Source organism: Cydia fagiglandana, chromosome 14 (genome assembly GCF_963556715.1).
Source record: "Cydia fagiglandana chromosome 14, ilCydFagi1.1, whole genome shotgun sequence".
Lineage (NCBI taxonomy): Eukaryota > Metazoa > Arthropoda > Insecta > Lepidoptera > Tortricidae > Cydia > Cydia fagiglandana.
This window is the reverse complement of record NC_085945.1, coordinates 19,184,788-19,206,282: the sequence shown is the minus strand read 5'-3', so window position 1 is coordinate 19,206,282 and position 21,495 is coordinate 19,184,788. Positions and strand designations below refer to the sequence as shown.

Here is a 21,495-nt window from a genome sequence, read left to right as displayed (position 1 = left end):
ATGCCATCTTCTCCAGGAGATTTATCCGTTTTCATCTGATACAATGCTTTTTTGATTTCACTGGCTATTATTGGTGGTATGTTTTCGTTATCATTGCGGGAGGATGGGGGAGCTCTAGAGTCAAATGTAGATATATGTGGTGCGTCTGATTGTGATGCATAAAGTGTGCCATAAAACTCCTCAACAATTTTAACAATTTGGTCACGGTCCGTTACCAAATTGTTATCGTTGTCTTTCAATTTTACTATTTGATTCACTCCTGTTCTTAATTTTCTTCTAAACACCTTTGGCCCTCTGCAATCTTCTATCGTGTCGAGTATGATTTTAGTTTTATATTTTCTTAAATCTTTCCTAATACTTTTGCTAATTATTTTACTCATTCGTTCTATTTGTTTTTGATCTACTACCGTATCATGCCTCATTCGCCTTCTCTCTTCCAACAAGGCTAGCGTCTCGGGTGATAGCTTTCTCTCCTTTTTCTTTTGTTTGCCAAGGTGTTTGCTTGCTGTTTCGAGTAATGACTTACTTAATAAACTATTAACATGGTCAACGTCAAGGTTCTGTTCTTCCAGTCCCTCAAATTGGTTTTGGAGGTCTAACCGAAAAGATTCCTGAAGAAAAGCGATATCCTTCTTGTAATATCTTGGAGGAGTGATAATCATCTTTGCTCGCTCTCTCTTCAGGTTAAACCTCAACGTTGCCCTAACCAACCTGTGGTCACTCCCGGCTCTGAAGTTTTTCAGAACGGTTACATCGGTGACTACATCCTTGCGAGAACTTAAGATGTAGTCAACTTCGTTCTTAGTTTTGCCGTCGGGACTCGCCCACGTCCACTTCCTTGAAGCACGCTTTTGGAAAAAAGTGTTCATTGCGTAAATGTGTCTTCGCTCAAGAAAGTTGACTAGGGTTTGTCCACGGTTGTTACGGAGCCCAACACCAAACATTCCAACAGATTTTTCACTATCTAGTTGTTGACCAATCTTGGCATTAAAATCACCTATTATAGTGAAATATTGGCACGGACAATCCTCAATAGCTTTTTCTATATCGTCATAAAAGTTTTCTACTTCCTCATCTGGATGACTTGAGGTGGGGGCGTATACTTGGATAATCTTGATGGAGTAACGTTTGTTGAGTTGTAGTACTACGAAACAAACTCGAGTAGAGATACTCTTTATGTTTTTCACTGCTGAAGCGATGTTTTTATGCAGAAGAAATCCAACGCCCCCATAGCAACGATCCTCGGGACCTCGGTAGTAGAACAGATCTCCAGAACTGAGCTTAATGAGGTTCTCACCCTTTCTTTTCACCTCCGACAATCCTACTACGTCCCACTTGATATTGTCCAGTGCCAACTGCACTTGAAGCAATCGGTCGTCCGTTCGCATCGTCCTGGCGTTGTAACACGCCAGGGTCAGGGTCGTCGTGTTAGAATTCGAGTGGCAGCCGGATCTCTTCCAGAGATTCTTAGCACCCTCTGCCCCACCGTTACCAGGACTGCTGCCGGAGCCTGGGATAGTGGGGCCGCTGGGGACTGAGGGCCGGGTCCTATGCGTACTTTTCATTTTACGAAGAGGTAATAGCCTTAAAACGCCACGCTGGCCAATGCGTCTTGGCGAGTTTTGCTTCCTGCCACGTTTGCCTGAAATGAGTAGTATACCAACAAAAGTTATGTTTACTACTCATTCCAGTTACCGGAGGGACCACGAGGAGGTGTGGACCAGGAATTGGCACCCAAAATGGATATGATGTGAAAAGTGAATGTGGTGAACGCATTTCCTTCCCCAACCAATATACATTTTGGAGACCCTTTACCCCTTGATGTTATTATTTTTGCTTTGTATGTAAAAGTGCCCTTGTGGCCTATTTACTAAATAAATGTTGATGTTTGATGTTTATCAAGTTGTGATCTAACATTACGTGGATTATAATTAATAAATAAATCGCCACAAAATAAGCACTTACAATTAATTCCTGGAAAAAAAATTAAAAAAGGAATGTTGAATGGATAAGTATATTAATAGTATATAGATTTTTATAAATCGTGTCTGCGGAAACTTACCGAATATACACAATCCTGTCCTTCACACTGCAACAAAAAACTTATAATTTACAAAATTCCTTCCTGTTACGAAATGGTCATAAAAATAATAAACAAAATATTTTCAAAGACCTTGGAGGACGTTTTCTTACCGTGGCTGTACAATTTTTTCCTGTACACTGCATTAAAAAAATAAATAATTAGTAACAAATTTCTGCGTGATATTCGATTTACTTCTGTGAAATATTACGTACTAGAGCAACACATTTCTCCCCCTTGCACTGAAAAAATAAATCACTATTAGTTGGTTGTTGTATCGGCTGGAATGCCTAAAAATTAACGACCAAAATATACTAGACTCTGACTACGTTAATTTTGCACAAACATGGCAGTAATTCAGCCGCCCGTACTCCTAGCGAGGACCGATTGACGCTCACCAAACAGCAATATGACAAAAAAAAATCGAATGCATACATAATACATAAATATCCCTCTAAGCTCCATACTTGACGTAGTACTGGGCATGAAAACTTAGCGTAGTCCAACTCAAGCGTCCAACACAAACATGTGAGAAACACTCAAAGATAGATTTGTTTGCAGGATGAAGATTGTAACAATACTGTGCCCGTATGAAATTGTTGAACCGATCCTTCTTTCTCACCTTGGCTATACATCCGATGCCTTCGCACTGTAAGTTAAGAACATTATTAAGTAAAAATCTATAGTAACTAACGTAAAAAGCACAGGTTATTGACAGAGCATAGAGCACAGAGTTGAAAGATAGGGAGAGGTAGAGTTGCTAAGAAACTTCTTCTTCTTTTTGTGTTGAGGTTTCTTTTTCATACGGTCACGCGAATATCCTTGTGTATACGCTCGACACGCACACATTTAACACAAAGTATGGTGGCCAATTCAAATTTATATCTAAATGATATGAGTACAATGGACATTAAGATTATCATGTAATTGTAAACCATCACGAACTTTTTGAGAGGGAACTGGGGAAAGTTTTGACTATTGTATTAGAAAAAACTTACGGGCACCAAATTTTGATTGTACGATCAAGAGAGAACTTAAATAATAAACTACTATTAAGCTGTTTGATATTATTAAATAATATAATTACCTCGGCTTTACACCCCGGTGCATTACACTGCAAATAGTAAAAAAACATTCCGTAGTTATCCATATTAAATTCTCAACAACCGCCTAAGTCTTCATATTTTAAAGGAATTTGACCCTTAAAGAAATTCACATACCTACTGTTACTTCAATAAATAATAAATATATTTACCCCAACTTCGCAATATATACCGGTACACTAAAAAACAAAATAAACGCTTGGTACCAGTACCAATAAAAGTGTGAATAAGCTAAACCTCTACGTATATAATTTAAATAATATTGTTACCTATTTACTTTACAAATATGAGATGACTTGAAACGAATAATCAATTAATCAGTAATTATCGAGACCGAGCTTTGCTCGGAAAACATAAAAATGCGCGTTTTCCTAGAGATAAGACCTAGCACCTATTAGCTAGATCGATTTTTCGCCCCCGAAACCCCCCATATAGCAAATTACATCGGAAACGTTAGAGCCGTTTCCGAGATCCCCGAAATACCTATATATGAATAAATATACGTAAAAATTAATAATACAAAAATGCTAGTTTAAAGTTATTAGATTAGATAGATTAGGTGCCTTGTGCCATTTATACGTACTTTAAGTCGACATCTTTCATTTTTAGACAGGCACTGTAAGTTACATTTCATGTATTTATACAACTAATTTGCGCAATAGGTATGTCAAAGAAATAATTATACACAGAATTGTCTGAAACGTAGATATAGGTAAGTATCACAAAAATCATTAACAGGTTAATAAGTAATGCATGTATATTGTACACCTCTTTACGTTACTACGTTATACCTCTATAATAGGTCGAGAGGCTGCTTGTTCGTGTGTTTGTGCACGTGAATGAACGTTCCCATTCATCTCTAAAATGGTTTGGCTGATTGTTGCTCGCGTAGTAACGTAACAAATGCAGTAATAAACCAGCCCACTGTTTAGCATTGTTATAATTTTTTCGAAGACTTTAATTTTAATTTATTTCATTTATTTCTACACATATAAGCTCACAGTTTTATTTACACCAAAACGCGTACACGGTATACAATCCTCGACGCTAAACGCGATGATCTGAAAGCGCGCCAGCCTGCTTCCATTCACTACCACTATGTGGCTGGTGTTCTCACGTGCCCTCAATGTGCGCGGAGGTTCACCTTCAAGATCGGCTATGTCAGCCATATTCGGGCGCACGAGCGCCGAGCTAATTAGGAGTCGAAGTGGTCGCCATGGTCGAAATCGGCCGGAAAGATCATCATCATACAATAATTAAACACTTAAAACTGCAAATACCTACCTACCTACCTAGTAGTACCCAGAGAGCTACTGACATTGTGTACGGTGAGTTTCATCAGTAGTTACTCTCATAGAGAACGTCTGAATGTACTATAAAGTACTAGTTTCACTTACTTCTGATCCGCACACATTCCCGTTGCACTAGAATGTGATAACGCCAAGTGTCTTGCTTATTTAAATCTTTATTGTTTATATTTCTCAAGAAACATAATCTACAATTGTTTTAACATTGTTGTAAAGTGACAGCATAAATATATAACGAAAAGGAAAAAAAATCTACAATAGGTTAGGTACATGATATAAAAAAAATATTTCTACAAAATTAAACTAATACAATAGGTACTAAACAATGGTGGGTGATGGTTATGGTTGACTGGTAGAGAATACCTTAAGGCATTAAGTCTGCCATTTGTACTTATTTTTTATTATGCAATATAGTTTAAATAAATAGGCAAAACTAAAATACATTTAAAAAGTTTGGCCTCTTTGGCATGGTGCCGAGGATGCTGGCAGCATTTCCCCGCTGCATTGTGATACTAAAATACGTTGCACGAGAAAGCTGCCAGGGAGCCGATTTTTTAATTTCGACCGCTCGATTTCGTGTATTTCGTTCGATAATATCTCCACTACTGGGCATTTAAATTCTACTAATAGAATTGAAATCGAGTGGTCAATACCACTAGATTCCAAATTTCGACCGCTCGATTTTCAAAAATTAGCATTCGCCGTTTTCCACCGATTTTCGAGTGACGAAATCGAGCGATCGAAAATCAAAATCGGCCCCAGCTCTTACGGCCACCACTCTAGTCGACCTATCTCTTAGCTCTTTATGAAATTCATTTTTATTTCTCATAGTCCTGCTCACTTTAAATAAATAGGTAATTAATAAATGAATGAATGAATAAATAAATAAATAAATAAATATTATACTACTATACATTACTTTAAGATTTAAGATGTATACAGGGTGATTCAGGAGACGTGAGCAGGACTAAGACTGCGCATTTTGTATATTATAAGCAACTGTTTCGTCATCAGTATTAGTGAGATTAACGTTAATTTTCTACTCGTGTTGAAAAAAAAATAGTTAATTTATTTACGACATGCATGGTCACCCTAAAATTAGAATACTAAACTACCGATATTCTGTGTCAAATTGAATGTCATCACTGTCATCACGGTCTGGTTACTTTTGAAAACTCGTATCTCACTCAAGTTTGACAGTTTATTTTCTTCGTAATCAAATTGCTGTCATTACGGTTAAAGAGGTTTTATGTTTATTAATGGCACGTATTTAACCGGTCAACTAATTAATCGAATTTGGGTTGTTTAAAAAAATAGAAATGGGTACTAAAATTAATAGTTTGGCAACAAAAACGGAGCCAATATATCAATATGAGTTGTATTTGAATGCCGTTACAGCTTTTGATTATTTTTAGGCAGGTACCAAGTATTTACTTGGCAATTGAATTATTATATTGGAGACCATTTACGAAGCACATTTTAAAAAGAAATCGGCTATCTATTAATTAAAAAATGAAGTTCTTTTAATATATTTTGTTTGGTCATTAAACGGTCAACCTAACACGCTCCTCCTCGCTTTGCTCGTCATCGCATTTATCTGTTGACTCTAGCAGAACACAGTGGTAACTATGGAAATTAGTACCTAGTTAAATTTTTTATATCTAATGGTATAATGGCCATTAGGCGTTTCATGATTAGAAATTTCGATGATAAGTATATTTACTGACCATTACGTATTGGTAAATTAATTTGAGATGTTTGGTGTAAAAAAAAAAACCAATATTCATTAAATTTAACTGCTTTCGTGTTAAAATACTACCTAGCTGTAACGACATGCTCATTTATGACTATAGTTGATTACTTAGGTGTGAACAACTAGATGACAACTAAATTTTATGATCGCTTTACAATATTAGTTGCCAATTTATTATTTTAGTCGCTAACCTATCACTGTAAGTTCCCTATAATTTTTTTGGGGAGCTTGATTTTGCTGCCACTTTTTTTAATAATATGATGCTTAAATTTGAGGCTAATTTTTGGCGCTAAAATATTAATGCACAGCCAAATTATATTATTTTATGCCCAATGAAAGTTCCTGTTTAATATTTTAGTTGCCCGGTTAATAATAAGCCTTTATTTATTAGGTCTTGTAGGGTAACCATGATTGTAGACAGTTAAATTTGCCCTCACCAAAAAGTTAAAAATAGGAAAAAGTGTCGTTGTTTCACCTAAATACGACGGTGATCAATCAATTATCAGTTACTGAGTGTGCAGGATTAGTCCTGCTCACGTCTCATGAATCACCCTGTATTAGATATGAGCGCCGCGCCGGCGCGCCGCCGCCGCCGACAAAATTTTCGCGCCGCCGCCGCCGACGCTGCGCTATCGGCGTGGCATCGGCGTGACCTTGTTAGATACTACTACTTTCAGGATCAGATAAATGTATATTTTATCTAGTTTAGATCTTTAACGGGGCCAGTCTGCATAGCTTATAGACATTCAAAAGGTATTTTAGGTCCATATAATTCAAAAATATCGATGGTAAATTCAATCTTTTCTGTTTGGTAACCGTGCTACTAGTGTTAGGGCAACGAAATTACTAATATTGCCAGCTGGCTAGCTCATCCGTCATTCACCGGTAATTCTAATTTAACCATTGCAAGCATGGTTGAATGTCTTTAAAAGGTGTAAAAGGGGGTTAATTTCAGATATTAAGTGCTTTCACGCCCAAAGGTAGCCGTTGGCCGCACGGAATGCGTTGGCATCGGAAACGGAATCGGGTCTCATTTAAGCTTCGCCATTGTTCAAATTTCAAGCTTTGTTCTCTCGGTGCCCAATCTTTGGCCTCGCATCGCTCGCATAGAAGTAAGGCACTATCTGAACCTCCAAGTTTTCGGCTCCAAATTGGAGCCTAACTTTCGGCCTCGCTTTTAAAATGCTTGGTCATTGGTTCTTCTCCTACCTTAGCTCCATTGCAGCACGGCCTTTGGCCTTGCACAAATGCACCTGCATGAAAGCTCCAGGTCTTTAACACTATGGCCTCGATCTTGATCTGCCTTCGGACTTGCTTACACTGGACCAGTAGTTCAATTCCAAGCTCTGCTCTCTTGCAGCTTGGCCCTCGGCCTCGCACAGAAGCGCACCGTAGTCGGCGCTCCGCGCATTCGGCCGTCAATCAAGCTCACACTTGCCGTTCGATTCTAAGCTGTAAGCTTACCTGCAGCTCAGCATCTGGCCTCGCATGGGATGGCGTCGGAATCAGGTCTTCGGTGTTAGGTGGAGCTCGGCCTTGGGTCTCACTTTTTGACATAAATCGGTTTGTTGGGTCGGTATTGGTTAATGACGGAGCTTGATTTTCTTCACTTCGGCTCTTTGGACTGTCGACCAGACATTTCCCTGATACAGTCAATCCGCTACTTTTTACTTAGCACAAAAGATAAGGGCCACGCAAAGATCTTCCGGTCAGGGCCTTGCCAAGATTAAGACCGCCTCTGATGCTGCGCGATATCGTTTTATTCAATAAATTTTGCTTGTAATTGAAAAATGCACTTATATTATAACTTTCTTGCAGCAAAAACATGTATTGTGGGTAAAATTTTGGTTTGAATTCTTTTTTCATTAATCAAAGGTGTTTCAAGGCCACGCCGCCGATTCGCCGCCGCCGCCGACCGATTTTGACCGGCGCGCCGCCGCCGGCTAAATGCCTATCGGCGCTCATATCTACCCTGTATACATGCAGTTTATTAGATACATGTTTTTTAAAAGAATCAAGTACCTAAATGTAAATATTTATTTTATTATTTTATTTATTTATTATCATTTACACTTTCAGTTGTCTGATAAGTCAAATGTATCATTTACTTGTCAGACAAAAAACGATTCATATGAATTGTAACGGTTTTTAGGGTTCCGTACCGAAAGGGTAAAACGGGACCCTATTACTAAGACTCCGCTGTCCGTCCGTCCGTCCGTCCGTCAACAGGCGGCAGAAATTTTCACAGATGATGTATTTCTGCTGCCGCTATAACAACAAATACTAAAAAGTACGGAACCCTCGGTGGGCCAGTCCGACTCGCACTTTTCCGGTTTTTTACTTACTTCGTAATTGCAATGTTGGTTTCGTATCTATATAAGGAAAAGACATTAAAATAAAGTGCTCGTTTATAAGCAATTAAAAACTATAAATAGGTAAGAAAGATCCGGAAAGTGCAACAGATTGGAAAGTCATCTATACCACTGCGTGTAAATAAATTATAAGCGGTTTTTATTATTCCACAGTATGTGTAGTAGTAGCGGATGGCGCTGGAGCTAATATACGGCGTTGCATGAACAAGAGATTTCCTTAAGTAAGTAAGTAATCATTTATTGTCAGATTATGCAAGGTCAGTATACAGATGTTACAATATTATTTGAATAGAGAGTGTCACAATCAACCGGTTTACGGTATACAATGTCCTTATTCCTAAAATACATATAGTGCAATTCAAATAACCTTAAGATTAAACAAAAAAAAAAATCTAAGGTATTCCTTTGGCAGGAAGGATTCAAGAAGTGGAGCCACCGAGATTTTTGATGTAAATTTTTAGGGGGGGGGGGCTCTCAAGTTGATCTTGATATCTGTATCATTTAAGCTACTAGGTCTAGTTTGGTATCGTTTCCGTATAAATCGGGGGTGCCGAATTCATTTCTGATATCATAATGACACCATTCCGAAGTAAAAATACATAAAATATTAAACAAAATCTATTTTTTTAATTCCTCTTCACGCATAAACTGCTGAACCAATTTAGTTAAAATCTGGCACAGAGATAGTTTGAGTCCCAGTGAATAACATAGCATACTTTTAATCTCAATAATCATCCCTTAAGGGTGTGAAAAGGGAGGAGGAAATTTGTATGGGGATTCAATAACCGCTGAACCGATTTAGATAAAATTTGGTATAGAGATAGTTTGAGTGCCGGGGAAGAACATAGGATAGTTTTTATTCCAAAAAAAAACCTTAAAAATGAAAGGTAAGGTGTAGGATTGTATGGGAAATCAATAAACGCTGAACCGATTTCGATGAAATCTATGTCTACATCTTTGATTTAGTTGAAAATGATACTAAACTTGACTTAGAACCTTAACTTAAAAAATATTAACCTCAAACGCCGCAGATGCTTAACCCCCCCCCCCCCCCACCTGCATCAAAAATCTGGGTGGCTCCACTTCTTAAGTCCATCCTTGGGTCCTGAGGACCAATCCTGCTAAAGGAAATCTCTTGTTCATGCAACGCCGTGGTTGACCTTTTTTTGCTCTGAGGAAACACAACTACCTAGTTGTTAATATAAGAATGTTCCAAAGGGTCTAGCCGCAATCCTATAGTGAAACTGCCCCTGGCTGAAATGTATCTACCTTTCTTAGGCGCATTTATTTGTCTTATTATAAGATATCGTTTTACCAAATTTCAAGCCTAGAATCCCCTTGGTTTGACAATTTTTTTTTTTGAAAATCGTTTTTATTTTATTGTAGCTAAACTAGTGGTTCTATTATTTTTAAATTTGGATGTTACATGCACCTAATAGTAGTTCGTTTAAAAAAAAACAAGATTGTAACTTGTTTGTTTATAAAGGCTTAAAAATATTTTTTTAATAATTTTAAACTTTTTTTTAATACTAGTCGAGATAAAGTTACAAAACTTGGTGTACATTATCAGCATAATAAGTGTAACCAAATAAGCGGGCGCCACTTCTTCTAGCTAGAGTTTGAATTTTTCCCATACAAACGTGAACCACCCTAAAGTACGTAAGAAGGACGGCCTGTATGCATTAGTAAGAGATTCTTATACCTTGTTGCCACAAATGGATTTTTTTACAAAAAATATATTTTATGCAATAGTATATTCTTTATAAACAAGTTACAATCTTGATTTTTTTTTTGAAAATGAACTACTATTAGGTGCATGTTACATCTAAATTATAAGAAAAATATTAGAACTACTAGTTTAGCTACAAAAAAATAAAAACGATATTCAAAAAAAATTTTTTTTTGCCAAACCAAGGGGATTCTAGGCTTGAAATTTGGTAAAACGATTTGGTATAACGGTATTATAATACGACAAATAAACGCGTCCAAGAAAGTTATACATTTTAGCCAGGGGCAGTTTCACTATAGGATTGCGGCTAGACCCTTTAAGGTACCTATCTATGTGTCAAACGGTCTCCGAGAAAAACTCACTGCGTACCTACTCTGTAATGGTCCTTGGGATTTAAAAAAAGTCAAATACGTACCCCAACACATTCGTTCTTTGGGCAGGTTCCTATTCTCTATAAAATAATGGGTATAAAATGACATTAGATAATGACAATGTGTATGTTTCCATGAAAACCAGTTTTTAGTCAAAACGAGTTTTCTCTAGCTCTCTCTTAACTATTTTTGTGTAAAAAACTATTCACTAATTAAAACGAAATAGGCAGGGGGCGTATTTTGTTTTTCTTCCTTGACTTCTGGGGCGGCGAAACGTATTACGTAATAGGCCCGGGGCCCCAAATTTCAAAATACGCCCCTGAAATAGGTACCTTGGTGAAACCTACTTTCCGAAATACTTGGTGAAGGGCAAGTTTTAGACGTAAATGTCCAAATCCACGCTTGCATTTGGTGAAAAAAAGGCCAATTTAAAAAAAAAAACTACCAATGATTTACTTGCGCGGTAGCTTATAAGAAAATATTTTTAACACCTATACACTCCTGTCCTGTATCTGTATTAGCCAGTAACTTAGGAGTTATATTACTAGATTTTCTCTGATACTGTAAGCAAAGGCCCATCACAACAAGAGAATCATGTCACGAACTTACGTCGCTGCACGGCTTTTTTGGTTTCATTTTCACGCACTAAAAACAAGTGATAAAATATTTACCTAGGTTAGGTAGGTTAGAAATGTTGTGTATGGAAATCTTTTCATAATATCATTGTAATTATGAAATTAATGAAAACCAAATAACCAAATTATATCATACCGTAAAGTTGCAAATGCCTTCATCCTAAAATCGTTCAAACTGGTGTACATCAGTTAGCAGCAAAATTATTAATGTCAAATCGCAGTAAGCACATTCGTTGTAAAACGTAATATTCTTTGTGGGGTCCCTTTGTTTGTCATAAAGTTTTGAGTCATCATAATACTCATAATGTATTGTTTGTCATATTATTATAATTTTAGTGCTAAAACTGAAACCGTTAACTTTTCAGGATTTTCGTAAGGTTTTCATGTAGATGGTTAGGTTAGGTTTGTTTTATGGCAATTTTGAAAAGACACGCGTTTCCGAACCAAACAAATTATGGCTAACGAATTTTCGTTACATTATGACTTAAAACTTTTTGGAAAACAATATATAGGGACCCATTATTTGTAAATAAACAAGTAGGTAATGTTACCGGCGCCATGTTCATTGTTGTGCTCTGAAATTAAAACATAATAGTACATTTCGATGCTAGTGCGAAGAATGACATTTCCGCACGTGTATCGAACGACGTTTTTTAATACAGTTGCGAAAAAATAAGAAAAACATTGTTAATCGTACACTAAACAAAAGTGGTAACAGTGACAGCTCGGTTAGACGTCGTCTTTAAGTATATTATATCTATGGGCGTTTGGCAGCTATTCCGTTCCATTCAGTCAACTTATTAAGAACGGAATTTTCAATATTGAATATTAAAAAATAAACGTGTTATAATGATGAATAGGTAAGTAATTAAATATGAAATATGTAATATTTTTCGTATTCTTACATTAACGGTAGGTTTTTATGCTGATTGCGACGTTTAAAGGAAACTAATATTAACACTCATCAATAAGTAGTCGTGAATTGGAACAAGTATAAATTTAAAAAAATTGGAAAAGTAAAAAGCACTAGTTCGAGATAACCAACTTTCCGCACGCTAAACAGCTACGTAAAGTAGCACTTTTTGAGCAACTGTATTAAAAAATATATTTTTCCAGCTTCTCATCCGATGTTATGTTATTTTAGTTGTGGACAACCCAAGAATAATGTTGCTTTATTCGTTTTAAGGTATACCTATAGAAGCACAGGACCACGTTTAATATTGTGAATATTAAGTACCTATGCTATGCATGCATTGTAAGTAAGAAAAATGCATTATTTCAATGTAAATAATGTATTCAGAGTAATGTAAAACGTGTGTGTAGAATAAGTATGACTGGACACAGTTATGGTACATACGCATAGATAGTGAATACATTGACTCACTCGTGTTTTCTTTTGTAGCGGTTTTCTAGTTGTAGTAGTCTGTGGGTTAAAGACAATATGAAGTAAATTGTAATAGACAAAATCGCCTCGTGTGTAAATAACCAGCATAGCCCACTAGTATCACAAATATCACATATACCTATGTACTGTTACATAATTAAGTTATTTAATTGCAGCACGTACCTACACGTTCTGTTCTAATTAAATTTATGTCGCAATGTGTTAATATTTTAATTTATGTCGCATTCTCCTCAATCCAAAAAATTTGGGCTTAATAAAGGCAAACATGTGTACACGCGAACTTTTTGACAGATGCGTAAAGTACCTAGTTTAGATGATTTCCTTGTTGTAACCGAAACTTTTGCAGGCTGTGGTTAGGCTATATGAATATTACAAGTATAATATAATTAAATTTGTGTAATGTAAAGTACCTACCCACTGAAATTAGTTTTTTTTTTATTAATTATCAAATAAATACTACTTATGTTTATACATAATGTGCAATGCAGCTAACAATACCTACCTACAAACACACATTTCATGCTTAACTTTTAATTCATTGAATTATTATATTAAAGAAAATTTGTACACATTTAATTGATTGTAATTGTATTGAGATATCCGTGCTCAGCTTAGCCATTTTGACATTGTGTTTATATTATTTGACATTGTTAATAATTTAGTTAATCAATCGATTGCTTATAATGGTTTTTAAATTGTGTATTGCTTGACATTTGTATAATTACTATACTCAATTGTTATTTTCCCTACTTGACGATCATAATATAAATTCGTATAGATTTGTGTAAAATAATTTATATTGAAACTATAATGGAACATTAGAATAAAAAAATAAAACATTTATATCGTAATTTTATATTATGAAATAAATAAATCTAAGTCTAAATCATGCTTAGTAGCTTAATACTTGTAGCAGTAGAACGAAATACAAACCCATTTCTGAAACTAAATGAGTACAAAATAATTAGTTAAACAAATTAAAGTTATCTATAAATTAGCAACTACCTAACTCAGTGTATTTAGAGATTCCAGATTCCGACTTAAACCATGGTGATGGCAGAGGGCTAAAGTCAAGATAATACGAGATAAACATAGACAATGTATTTACAGTACAAAGAGCACTTTCTGTAGGTATGTCTATACTTAGTGTAATAAAATTTAAAGATTGGGTTTATTTTGATGGAATATGTTGACAAAAAAGACTGAAAAAGTGTCCCAGGCAAAACACCCCTGATGTATTTGGTCATTTCTCGTTCTACCTCGGAAATGATCACAATGATCATTGAGATCAATTTCTAAACTTATAATATAATCATAGAAAAAATATTTATATATGAAATTACAGATATTTTTAGCATATTTACGCCATTTAATAGATTTTTCTAGTGCAATTACTTTAAAAAACCGGTGAAGTGCGAGTCGGACTCGCGTTCCAAGGGTTCCGTACATTAAGTCCGAATCACGCTTGACTGCACTTTTCTAGTAGGGTTTTCTGTCATCTATAGGTAAAGAACTATTTCGTGTTTTTTTTTTTCAAAATCGTAGACCCAGACCCAGTAGTTACGGAAATAAAAGAGGGGAATGGTAATTTTTTGCCAATTTTTTTTAAATAACTTTTAACCCATGTATTTTAAAATAAAAAAATAATTTGAAATTCTCAAAATGAGCTCTTTCATTTGATATACATATAACACGCTATAATTTGAAAATTTTTCGTTTTTAACTTTCTCATTTAACCCCCAAAAGTAGCCTCCATGTTTAAAATTCATTTGTTTACGTTACACGTCCATCTTTGGGCCACTAATTTACATACAGGGTGATTCATGAGACGTAAGCAGGACTAATCCTGCACACTCAGTAACTGATAATTGGGTAGGTAAAGTTTTTTGAAGATAGGCAAATTATATTTTTTCCCGATAGTATTCATTATAGCGATCACGGAAATGCAGCTCTTCTATTTTTATATCATTTTATTGATTAAATATAATTTTTTAAATGATCGATATGACGTTTGTGAGGTGAAATGGCAGACTCGAATAATTAATTCCTTTGCGCGCAGTATGGCCGAGATAGAAAAAAAATCGATGTCAACTGTCAGTGTCATTCTTGGAAAATAACTTGCAAATAATTGGAAAATAATGGTCGGACGAAACATTTGTGTTTTCTTGTAATTGGATGTCGGTGTGATTTCTAGAATAAGTATTTTTAACGTCCCTAGCACGATCAACACGGATATTTTGATAATGATAACGATTGCTTTCGACTACTTGGCACTGCTTCTTGGAGAACATTTTCATTAACGCCTTCACCACGACTCTTGGACTGCTACACGAATCATTTTGGATCTCAGTATCAACACAATAGATGGAGACGATCCCGGAAACGTTCGAATGGAAATAGAATATTACAGAGATGAACTCAAAAGTGCGTCGTACCGTCTTGTAGGAAGTACAGACGTTACTTTCCAAATTCAGCGTATTTGAGCACACCAAAGTGTTTAACAGCGATTCGGTGCCAAACTTTGAAGATATATTGGCCAAAATGGTAACTTATACGTTTGTGAGGACTATATAAACGTGATTGTTGTATTATACATACATAATGATTAAGATTGTAATAGTCTTATAACTAGGTCGTTATTGGCTATTATATATGGGCTCGGCAAGGTGTTCACAATATCTGAACACGCACGCCCTGATAATAGAGGCGTGTTCAGATATTTATGAGCACCCTAGCTGCACCAATATATCTGATGGCGACTGTACTTTAGAAAACTTATAATATAAATCCAAAATAATATAATATAAATCCAGTAAATTTCGTTTCGTTTTATTTTATAAATCCACAAATTATTATCCTTAAGCATTAACATTACAACAGTATACAGGGTGATTCACGAGACGTGAGCAGGACTAATCCTGCACACACAGTAACTGATAATTGATCGATCACGATCGTATTTAGGTGAAACAACCACACTTTTTCCTATTTTTTAACTTTTTGGCAAGGGCAAATTTAATTCTCTACAATCATGGTTACCCTACAAGACCTAACTAATAAACATAAAACCTCTTTAACCGTAATGACAGCATTATGATTACGAAGAAAATAAACTGTCAAACTTGAGTGAGATAAGAGTTTTCGAAAGTAACCAGACCTGATGACAGTGATGACATTCAATTTGACACAGAATATCGGTAGTTTAGTATTCTAATTGTAGGGTGACCATGCATGTCGTAAATAAATTAAAAACTTTTTTTTTCAACACAACTAGAAAATTAACGTTAACCTCACTAATGCTGATACGAAACAGTTGCTTATAATTTACGAAATGCGCAGTGTTAGTCCTGCTCACGTCTCCTGAATCACCCTGTATAGGATCACGCTGTGTGGCGTGCCCTTGAAGAGAGTTGAAAGGTTCAAATATGGTCAATATGGATAGGTATGTCTGTAGGGTAAATGTGCTTCACGTTGGGGCCTGTTTACATATTGATTAGTGTTGATTGCGGGTTTAATACATTTGCCACTATACACAAGTAGCAAGTGTATCAACTCGCAAAAATACTACATTTTTGCTTCCATTGAGGTATACTTAGTAAGGACTACCTATTCTCAAATTATGTGAGGAAATAAAACAAATTCAATTTAGTAAAGCGTATTTAATAGGGGTAAAGTGACGCGAATACAATTAAAAAAACAACGCATATTCTTAGTTTATATTAAATGTAGATGGCTTTTTAGTTTTCACTTGGTCACAGAAATACGCTAAAAACCACTTTCAGAGTAGGTGTTTCTTGCGTTTTGGCTGTCCTTCCACAGCATGAGCATGTCGTAAGTCCTGTTGTATTTGTCCCTGGACTTAGCAGGAAGCTAGTTATTCATTATTAAGTTTGCTTCTGCTTTCAAATGAGGCGGTGTGCCGTCTATTCCAGGTCGTTTTCGTCACTTGAACTCATTTTGTTTATTACGAGTATTAAAATAACAAGCGGTAACTTATTGAGTATTGCACAACGAATAAACTTTGCCGCCTTTTATTTGCATATTTTTTAAAATTATTGACCGAAGCGAAGCGAAGGTCTACGTTTTGACTCGGGCATTTTGCTTTCGTATGTCCGGATGTTCTCCTCTACAGGTCGCAATTCTTAACCGATTCTCGTGAAATTTTGTGACCGAATTTTATGACTAAATAAAATTTTTTTGTCAATCCGGTTTTTGGAATTTTTTAAAAATGGCGGAGTCGTGATACCTGGCGCCTAAACAAATAGTCGTATCGATATCATAAGCCTATTTTCTTTTTGAAACATGTTTACAGAGTTAATAGCAAAAAATGCAGAAAAAAATTATCGCTGGTATAGGCGGTATTTAGATATTTAATTTTAACTAATTTTAATTTGAGAAGGAGTAGCTAAATTTCGTCAACCCATCTAAGAACTATTTGGCTCAGTTTGTAAACGTTCGCTTTTTCTGTTTGCACAGAGGGTCTGGGTTCGATCCCCAGTAATTGTATGCTGGGATATTATAACTTTTTGTATTTTTTTACACATAAATTTCGTATTGTTTTTCTTTAATTTACTATACACCGTGTTTTTATTGAATTCCGTTAACTTCGGGGTATAGTTAAGTACGTTTATAAGAACTAAATGGCATAGTTAATTTTCAAAAAAAAAATTTTTTTTTGTTTTCTTTTTTGTTTTTTTTTTTTTGTTTAAAAAGTAATTAAATGTAGCATATAGCGTTGTTGTAACACGGGCATTACATTTAACTCAACCAAACAATTGAAATCTGTAACATATCAATGTCATTTCGTACATCAATCGACCGAGATTGTACTTAAGTTTAGTAGCAAATGTATGAACTCATTCTAAACACTAATCAATATGTAAGCCGGCCCTAAGGCAAGTGTACACGCTCACTGACATCGGAATGATATTTTTATCATGTTATTTAGTAGTCATCGTGCGTCTCGCTTGCGCCAATACATGTACGGACAAGAACCAGCGAAATGCACGATAACTAAATGACATCAGTTAGACGTCATTCTGATATCAGTGTACGTTTGAATTGGCCTGTTAGCCAAAAATTGTTTCGTATGTCCATCTGTTCTACTCTACTGGTCGCATTTCTAAACCAATTCCCGAATTTTGTAAGCAGGTTCGATAGTTAAGGTTTTAATTGTCAAATTAGATTCTCTAAATTCTTCTAAACAACGAAGCCATACATTTACTCAGTTTTAAGCTCAGCTCGCGAGGTCTACAGCTCACAGAGCCACTAGTATTACCATAGATACTAAGCATACGGTACGCGCATGCGTCAATCCGCGCGCACCGCGCAGCGCCCTTTCGCGGTGCTAAAGCGGTATCCAGACGGGACTGATCAAATCGGTCGATTTGATCAGAAATGAAATTGGCGTCAATCTCCAATTTTAGATTTATGGTGATATTAGAGCCATTTAAATTGAAAAAATGCCCCATAACGAAAATACTAGCCTCACAAATTGGTGTTCTTGTGTCCGCACCTCATTTTATCGGTCATTATCGGCGGTTGAATTCGGCGAGCCAAATTGGCGTTTGCGTCCGTACGTCCCGATTCGATCGGGCAATTTAATCAGATTGGCGAAAAATTGACTAATCTGGATACGCCTTAAGCAACATCGAGTTCACGATAATTTGACATATAATAATAATAGATTTTTAGCATAAGGGGTCATCCATTAATTACGTCACACGTTTAGGGGGAGGGAGGGGGTCAAGAAAATGTGACATATTGTGACATGGGGGAGGGGGGAGACACAAACTTTGTGACGTCACTTTAACTTCATCAGTAACCGAAAATTTATTTAAATTATTTAGTCTCTGTACATTTAAATAACAAGTTTTTAAAACGAAAATAGTTTTTAATCGTTTAATATTCTTTCCTAAGCAGTTTTGGGTTATAAAATTAATAATATTTATATCGTCAAAAATATTTTGATAAAATATTAATAATACTTAGGTACTTACTTAATTCGATTTGGCGTTTTCGTAGAAAAAATGTGACGTCACACTAGGGGGGAGGGGTTTGCCAAATGTGACCAAGTGTGACAAGGGGGGGGGGGGAGGGGTCAAAAAACCTAGAAATTGGTGTGACGTAATTAATGGATGACCCCTAAGTTGCATTTCATAAAACTTAACCCAAATCATTTGTACATTTTCAAGTCAAAGATAAAGACATGTTGGTTTTAAAATTTTAATAAGTATAGACCATAACATTGTCATGATCTTGTAACATTGTTAAAATAAGAGAGTCTCCTATTTTCATTTTATTGCATTTTTTACAAAATGTCTTTAGATTGTCGGGATATCTTGGTCCTAATTCGATTGCTCTTTTTTATGGAAATAATTATATCCTTCAGATTCACAGGATGCTCGGGGCTTAGCCGAATAACACTGCAAGGAAGTATGTCATGGCTCAATGGTTCTAATTAGCCATCAGTATAATACCGCCAATGAATGTTTACATCCACCTGAAAATAAGAACAACATTCATAAAATGAGGATAACCACACAAAACTAACAGATGGTTGAAATTGTTAGAAAAAAATAGACCGATTTCTTGTTTACGAACTTAACAGCTCATGGCAATTTAATAATAAAAATCAAAACACAAGTGAAGAAAGTTTTATGTACCTATGTATTTCACGGATACGTACTCCTGTACGGCCATTGCTCCTCTAATTCAACGGCATTGTGCTTATCACTGTTATGATAATAATTTCAAATTTGTAGAATCTGCTCGCAATCTCGCATGAACTCGCTTATTTTTCTTGCAAAACTCTGTCCAAGGGTCAGCGCAGGGGCCGTCGTGTAAGGGTGGGGAAGAAAACGTTGTCCAATAATTATGCAGTGCCAAGTTATCGAAAGTAAATTCAATCTTTGTCCAAATACGCGCAGATGTCGTGGGGAATCAGAAGTCCGTGGGTCTTGCTGAGGTCGTCGAAAATCTCAATGATAACATTAATAGCAGTTCGCAAGGTAACATGAGGCTTGTCCGTTATTTTTCGGGAATGAGAGCTAAGTGACACTGACAGTTGACATCGTTTTTTCTATCTCGTCCCATTTACTGCGCGCAAAGGAATTACTCGGAAAACTGCCATTCCATCTCACAAACGTCATATCGATCATTTAAAAAATTATATTTAATCAATAAAATGAAATAAAAATAAAAGAACTGCATTTCCGTGATCGCTATAATGAATACTATCGGAAAAAAATATAATTTGACTATCTTCAAAAAACTTTACCTACCCAATTGATCGATCACCGTCGTATTTAGGTGAAACAACGACACTTTTTCCTATTTTTAACTTTTTGGTGAGGACGTATTTAACTCTCTACAATCATGGTTACCCTACTAGACCTAATCAATAAACATAAAACCTCTTTAACCGTAATGACAGCATTTTGATCACGAAGAAAATAAACTGTCAAACTTGAGTGAGATACGAGTTTTCAAAAGTAAGACAGTGATGACATTCAAATTGACACAGAATATCGGTAGTTTAGTATTCTAATTTTAGGGTGACCATGCATGTCCTAAATAGATTTATTAATTTTTTTTTCAACACGAGTAGAAAATTAACGTTAATCTCACTAATACTGATACGAAACAGTTGCTTATAATTTACAAAATGCGCAGTGTTAATCCTGCTCACGGCTCCTGAGTCATCCTGTATATGCACCAATTTTCAACTTAACAGGTTCTGTAGTTTCCGAGAAAATAGGCTGTGACAGACGGATAGACAGACGCACGAGTGATCCTATAAGGGTTCCGTTTTTTTTCTTTTAAGTTACGGAACACTAAAAATATACTTAGCAATGGTCTTTTTTTATTTTTGCCTGAAATATTTTTGGAATCCTTTCTATTTAAGATCGGTTACTTGGTACCTAACTTACAAGTTACAACGCAGATAAAATAATAAGAAATACGACACATGGTAGCAAGTACGGGGCAAGGCAGTACAGTATATTTTCGGTGTCCGAGGGACAACAAAGCAACTTTTTGGACAAGTAAGTTAGCTTCGTAATAGCACTTCCAATTGAGATTAGGCTAAAATTATCCTACCATCAAGTAGCTAATTCACTTAATTATAAAGTTTTACGATATTACATGTGCGTGTAATTCGCAACACGTGTATATTTAAGACGAAACAGGAGCTGAGTTTTAAATATTTTTGGTAAATTTACCCGTCTCGCTAACGGAAACTAAAACTAGTGCGATAAGGACAAGGCGAAAAATCCTACGTATTAAAAATCTCAAAAATCGAGGTTTGGTACTCGACTGTTTCCTCCTCCAAAACTTAATCAATCGTAACCAAATTTGAAAATCTAAATGATTATGAAATGATCTGTGTCGGACCCTTTTGCTTTTTTGGATAATTGATATCAGTTTTGAATACTACGCCTCTCATTGCGGCATCGTCAATGAGGCCATTTTGGCCATTTTTGAAGGGCGCCTTAAAAAACAAAAATATACAAAACAATATATTGACAATATTAATCTGTGTTGAAAAAATCATTGCTCTAGCATCAAAACCCACGGAAGAAACAGTCGAGTACGTTTGTATGGAGAAATGACCACTCCTGTTGGCTCTTAAAACGCCCCCTTCTGTCGTGTTTTAATGTATCGCCACTCGTTTCGAATTTCCTCTTTTCCGCACTTGTATCGTAAATAACTATTCAAGAAGTTACTAAGGTTGGAAATT

The 21,495-nt window shown here is 35.8% G+C and overlaps 1 protein-coding gene and 1 long non-coding RNA gene across 2 annotated transcripts in view; one reads left to right on the top strand and one right to left on the bottom strand.

Annotated features, from left to right (window-relative positions):
* Window positions 1-1,585: 1,585 nt before the first annotated feature.
* LOC134670478 (uncharacterized) lies at window positions 1,586-11,604 on the bottom strand. The gene is made up of 12 exons (XM_063528304.1): window positions 11,487-11,604; window positions 11,325-11,360; window positions 10,760-10,795; window positions 8,589-8,615; window positions 4,581-4,607; window positions 3,767-3,799; window positions 3,336-3,362; window positions 3,168-3,194; window positions 2,296-2,322; window positions 2,194-2,220; window positions 2,063-2,089; window positions 1,586-1,642 (listed from the first exon to the last, which is right to left on the bottom strand). The coding sequence occupies exons 2-12, from the start codon at window positions 11,349-11,351 to the stop codon at window positions 1,586-1,588; spliced, it is 342 nt and encodes a 113-aa protein (XP_063384374.1). The 5' UTR covers window positions 11,352-11,360; window positions 11,487-11,604.
* Window positions 11,605-11,694: 90 nt separating this feature from the next.
* LOC134670956 (uncharacterized) overlaps window positions 11,695-21,495 on the top strand; it is a 169,260-nt gene continuing 159,459 nt past the window's right edge. The window contains exon 1 of the long non-coding RNA XR_010099152.1: window positions 11,695-11,727. This is a non-coding gene — a long non-coding RNA (uncharacterized LOC134670956). The remainder of the gene's footprint in view (window positions 11,728-21,495) is intronic.

Excerpts from the sequence above, each read along its gene's own strand:
- LOC134670478 (XM_063528304.1), bottom strand. The coding sequence starts at position 11,351 with ATGAAACCAAAAAAGCCGTGCAGCGAC. Across the intron at positions 3,195-3,335 it reads GTATATATTGCGAAGTTGGG|TGTAATGCACCGGGGTGTAA; the intron begins GTAAATATATTT and ends TACTATTTGCAG. Across the intron at positions 2,221-2,295 it reads GGGAGAAATGTGTTGCTCTA|TGTACAGGAAAAAATTGTAC; the intron begins GTACGTAATATT and ends TTTTTAATGCAG.